The 5,206-nt window shown below is 42.6% G+C and overlaps 1 protein-coding gene across 12 annotated transcripts in view; it reads right to left on the reverse strand.

Moving 5' to 3' along the window:
- The window catches only part of SERGEF (secretion regulating guanine nucleotide exchange factor), a 197,305-nt gene that overhangs the window by 81,377 nt on the left and 110,722 nt on the right, over positions 1–5,206 (reverse strand). The window contains exon 10 of one of the 12 annotated variants that reach the window (XM_014530903.1): positions 3,950–4,535. The exons of the other annotated variants lie outside the window; for them this stretch is intronic. Coding sequence (XP_014386389.1) covers positions 4,437–4,535 — 99 coding nt within the window. The 3' untranslated portion in view covers positions 3,950–4,436. Of the gene's footprint in view, positions 1–3,949; positions 4,536–5,206 lie in introns of those variants that run through there. 12 annotated transcript variants of the gene reach the window in all.

The raw sequence follows: 5,206 nt of genomic DNA on the forward strand, positions 1-5,206 counted from the left end.
TCATTGATGTTTCTATCTCTCTCTCCCTTCCTCTCTGAAATCAATAAAAAATATATTTTAAAATAAAAAATGAAACTTTACAAAAAATGTAAGGGCTGCCTCCAGGTAGGCCTAATCTAAGTACTCTAGGAACTCTTTAGAAGCAGAGAATTTCCTCTGGCTGCTAGCAGAGGAGAATTCAGAAAGATATGAAGCACAAGAAGACTCTGAGGCTCCACTGCTGGTTTTGAAGATGAAGGAGCCATGTTCAAGCACTGGAGAGCATTGACTAATTTCTGAGCACAACCTTGAGTTAACTACTAGCAAGAAAATGGATGTCAGTCCTACAACCACAAGGAACTGAAATATGCCAATAAGTTGAATGAGCCTAGAAGCAGACTCTTCCCTAGAGTCTCCAGATAGGAATCCCATCCAGCTTGATTTTGGCTTTGTAACCCTAAGCAGAAACCCAGCTGAGCCCACCCAGGCTTTTGGCTATAGAGCTATGAGCTAATTAAGAATAATATTTTAAGCCACTAAGTTTGTACTAATTTGTGAAGCAAGAGAAAACTAACACCTGTTGCTTAAAGCATCTCGGGGTGTCAATTTTCTGTGAAAGAAGACTGTGGATCATATTTCTAATGAAAATGAAGTTTAGAAATTTTGAAGAACCTGTTCATCTTGGATATTCAATAAAAGCAACTGTGACCACACACAAAAAAGAAAACTAATAAATGGATGAACAAATGGATACATGGATGAACAAACTGATATAACATATAATGAAACACTACTCATCAATAAAAAAAGAAATAATACTACTGATACACAAAACATGAATCAATCTCAAAAACAGTATGCTGAATGAAAGAAGCCAGGCACAAAGTACATACTGTATGATTTTGTTAATATGAAACTCTAAAAAAAACAAAGCTGATTTTTAATGACAGAAAACAGAAAGACAAATCTAATTTTATCTAATAGAAAGGCTAAGGTTGGGGTGGGTGGGTTGACTGGTCCCATCCCCTTCCTGTCTGACTTTTCTGCCTCCACCTGCACCCTCAGCCCAGCACTGGAACTGGAGAGGCCCACTCACAAAAAACACCACTGCACATTCATTTCTTTCTCTGCCACCCTAACAAGACTGTGGGCCCTAAAAGCCCCTAATGTGGGCAAACCTTCTATCAAAAGCACACTCTATCAAAATCCTTAAAACACACATTCCTAAAGGGAGTAACCAAGTTTTCAAAAAGTTATGCTGCATAGATTTCTCTTTTCAAGTTTCTTTTAACATTATGTCCTATTTATAGAAGGACTTACTGGGAGGGCTAAGTATTCACAATCATTTAACACTTATTTTTAAAATTAGTATTTTAAATCAGTGGCAACCCGCAATGGTGACTGAGGAAGTCAGGATTCTGGCCCTGCCTTCAAAACAGAGGACCAATATGGTTTAATAAATTACTTGTTCTAGCAGCTCTAATGTGAAGCTGTAAACATAAGCTGCCACCTTCTGCCACATGTGGAAGGCTGCATGGCAGGAGGCAAAGGGCACAAGTTTTGCAACCATAGACTATCAGGAGGCTACCGCCACAGTCCAGGGTACAATATGTTTAACTTCTGGTTCTATCACCTAATAGTAAGTTACTAAGACTTTCTAAACCTCAATTTCCTCATCTGTCCAGCTGGAATTATAGCAATGCTTTCACAGGACTATCGTGAGGATTGAATTTAATTACCTACATTTAATACCTTGGACAAAGTAGACACTTGAGTTTACCTGCCCCTTTGTCCACTGGTGCTCTGATGGCGCTGAGAAACAAAAGGGGAAGTGGGAAATTACTGAGAAGTGGGAAGAAACCCTTTTTTTCCCAGACCTATTTTATCTTTCATTCAAAAAAAGATTAGAAGAGAAAAGCACACTTCCAAAATTCATTTCTAAATTTGATTCTCTCTAAATGTGTGAGCAATGATAGTTTTATGGGCAAACAAATCATTTTTATATTCATCAGCTAACAGTGAGTTTAGACCTCTAAAGGGCACTTTAAAAGCATTGTATATATTTCCATATTAATAAAAATGTTGGTGCTATCCTAAAAAATGGCATTTTTCCCTTTTACAATTTCAAATTTTCCATCAGTGATAATATAATCCAAAACTCATTAAGTGCTATGTGCCAAGTACAATGCTAAGAGTCTTTATCCTGAACACACACATAACATCAATCTCAGCATTGACATCACCTGGAATATATTTTTAAATTTAATCATTCTTTCTAAGAGTCTACCTACTTATAGCAGCTAAGAAATCATCCCAACTTTCCCATTTGATATGTTCTAATGTCTTCAACTGCATTTATTATTAAACTAAAATGTACCAATTATTCCCTAATAACTTTTACAGCTTACTGAGTCAATGGTCCAGTGACCCTACCTGGAGGGACTGGCAGGGAAATGCAACAACACACTTCTGACCATTCTAGGTGCTTTGTCAACAAAAACATTCATACAAACATGAACCACTGCTGTGATTATGTCAGTTATAACCACCAGCTGTTCATCCCATGTATTCCAGGTATACTTTTGTGTACAGGACACGTGCTGGGGAGGCTGGGCTCAGGAAACATCAAGTAGCATGGACAACACAAAGACAAATAAGGTGCCCCAGAGGGCTTCATTCGGCTGGACTGCGAAAGGCAGACAAAAGTGTGTCTAATAATGAAGACAGACGGAGGGGATCGGGAATGGTGGTGGCAGTAGTGGTGAAGAGCATTCAGCGTAGGTGTGAAATAGGCAATTCACCAGCACCTAAAATTCCACCTGCACAAAACAGAATGAACCATCAGAAGGGGTTTCCCTCTGACCCTCCTCTTCTTTCTGCTTGCGCTGCCATCGCCATCCTTAGCCACCGCGGAATCGTCTCTCAGTCCTCCTCTTACTCCCCAAATCCAGCCAATGACCAAGGCTGTCTCCCTCGTTCTGCTCTCATGTTGTCCCTCTTCTCCTTTCCCACTGTCACTGTGCTATTTCAGGCTCTCAGAACATCTGTACTGGACAACTGTAATAGCTTCTAATTATTTCCCCTTTTCTCCAATTCACTGGGTGCCTGAGGTAACCTTTCTAAATCCCAGCTCTGACTAGCAACTCCCCTGCTCAAAATGTAGTAATGGCTCCCCTATGCCTATTGAACAGACCATACATCTTTTTAAAAAATATGTTTTTATTGATTTCAGAGAGAGGGAGAGAGAGATAGAAACATCAATGAGAGAATCACTGATCAGCTGCCTCCTGCATGCCCCCTACTAGGGATCAAGCCCGCAACCTGGGCATATGCCCTGAATGGGAATCGAACCATGACCTCCTGGTTCATGGGTCAATGCTTAAACACTGAGCCACACCAGCCAGGCTAGACCATGAATCTTTTAACCAGACATTTAAGTCCATCTATGAACAGGCTACAGCACACACTGGAAGCCTACCTTTCCACTTTATCTTCCTCCACAAGAATCCTGTGTTCAAACACGGTGGACCATTCACTGATGGTCCTCTCTGCGCCTCTGTCTATGCTAGTCTCCCTTTTCCTGTCCTGGCCTCCCAGCTCTTCTGTCAAAATATTACTTATCCTTCACACTCAGTGGAAATCTACCTTCTCCATGAAGTCTTCCCTAACCCCCAGCTGGAAGAAATTCCACCTTCCTCAGAATTTCTATAGCACCGTATCTGCGGTCCTCAGGACACTGGGCATTTTCTTCCACGACGGCTGTTCATGTGCATGCCCTACCCACCTGCCAGCCTGGAGACCTTGTAGTTCCTCCCCACCACTCCACCTCTGGCACCAGGCCCACAGCACAGCGGAAGAAAACGTGCTTTTTCTTCAGGGCCTCAGTTTCCACATCTCTAATATGAATATAACTCAACCTTACAGGACTATCAAAAGGGTTAAATAAGATAATATATGCAAATTAGCAGCATCCAGTGGGTAGTCGCCAAATCCCAAACCCCATTCTTCCCTTTCACATAGCAGAGTACTTATTAAACAAATAAAACCTTGCATGCTTTATAGTTTGCAAAGAAATTTTGTATTTTTTTCACTGAAGGATGGAGGGAACAAATGAGCAAAGAATCACTAGTTAAATAGACGACAGAAGTAGTCCAGTCTGACTGGTATGAACAACTCATACTGGGGGTGGAGGGTTAGATTTTGAAAGAGCTGGGATGTTTCACCGGGTAGCTGTAGGGAGTTTCACGTGAGAAAGTGGGTGGTGTTTAGAGTCCACCAGTCTACAATGGGTGAAGGCTGGACCAGACCGCTGAGAGGCTGCCGCAGTGGTCCAGGAAACAGGGCACAGACTCCCGGAGCAGACGGAATGGTTGGATTTGCGAGGTATTGTCCAACAAAAAAGTAATGGTGGTGAGTGCTGACAGACCGAATGACCAGAGAGCTCTTATCAAGCCGAGTCACAGAGGACCCACGCCTGGGTAATTAGGAGGACAGAAGACCTCCTGGGAGAACCGAGGGACAGCTGGGAGGTGGGGAGCACACCGGGGGAGCAGCACCCGTGGGAAGAGCACAAGTTTACTCTTTTAGTTTGAGATGGATACGGGCAGAAACGAGAAAGTAGTGCTCGGTGGTCCTGGGAAACAAGTAAAACTTCCTTTTGTACCTGAGGGCCTACAAGGACTCACTGAATGAGAGTCAGGTAGGACAAAGTGTCCCCATGCTGACCCCATGAACTCTAGGGAACTAGGGAACAGGGGGTGTCTGCCTATCCATCCCACATCACCTGCCTGGGAGGAGGTCACTTCAAGGCTGTCTTTTCTTCTTTACACTGACAAGGCATAACACTGCAAAACAGGACCCCAAATTGTTTTATTTGCAAAGAGAAATTCAGAGCATTGATACCGTCCTAAAACAAAGAGCTGGTTTACTAGTACACAGAGAGGATGAAGTATAACTACAGCCTAAAATCTAGTCTGACGTTAGGGTCCAAAATTTATGAGCCGGGTGACCGTGGGTTACTCACTAAACTCTCTGGCTCTCGGGTATTTTATTTGTTAAGTGCAAAAATGTATCTCAAGTTCCAGAAAGGACCAGACGATGTCAAGAGGTCTCCCAGTTCTAAGCTAGACGACTCATAACTTAATATCCATCCTGCAGGTCAGACTCCTCTTGCTGAACCCCTGGACTGGGTCTCAATGGAGATGTTGAGAAACCGGACAGAGTATAG

This window comes from Myotis brandtii, unplaced genomic scaffold, assembly GCF_000412655.1.
Source record: "Myotis brandtii unplaced genomic scaffold, ASM41265v1 scaffold782, whole genome shotgun sequence".
Taxonomy (NCBI): domain Eukaryota; kingdom Metazoa; phylum Chordata; class Mammalia; order Chiroptera; family Vespertilionidae; genus Myotis; species Myotis brandtii.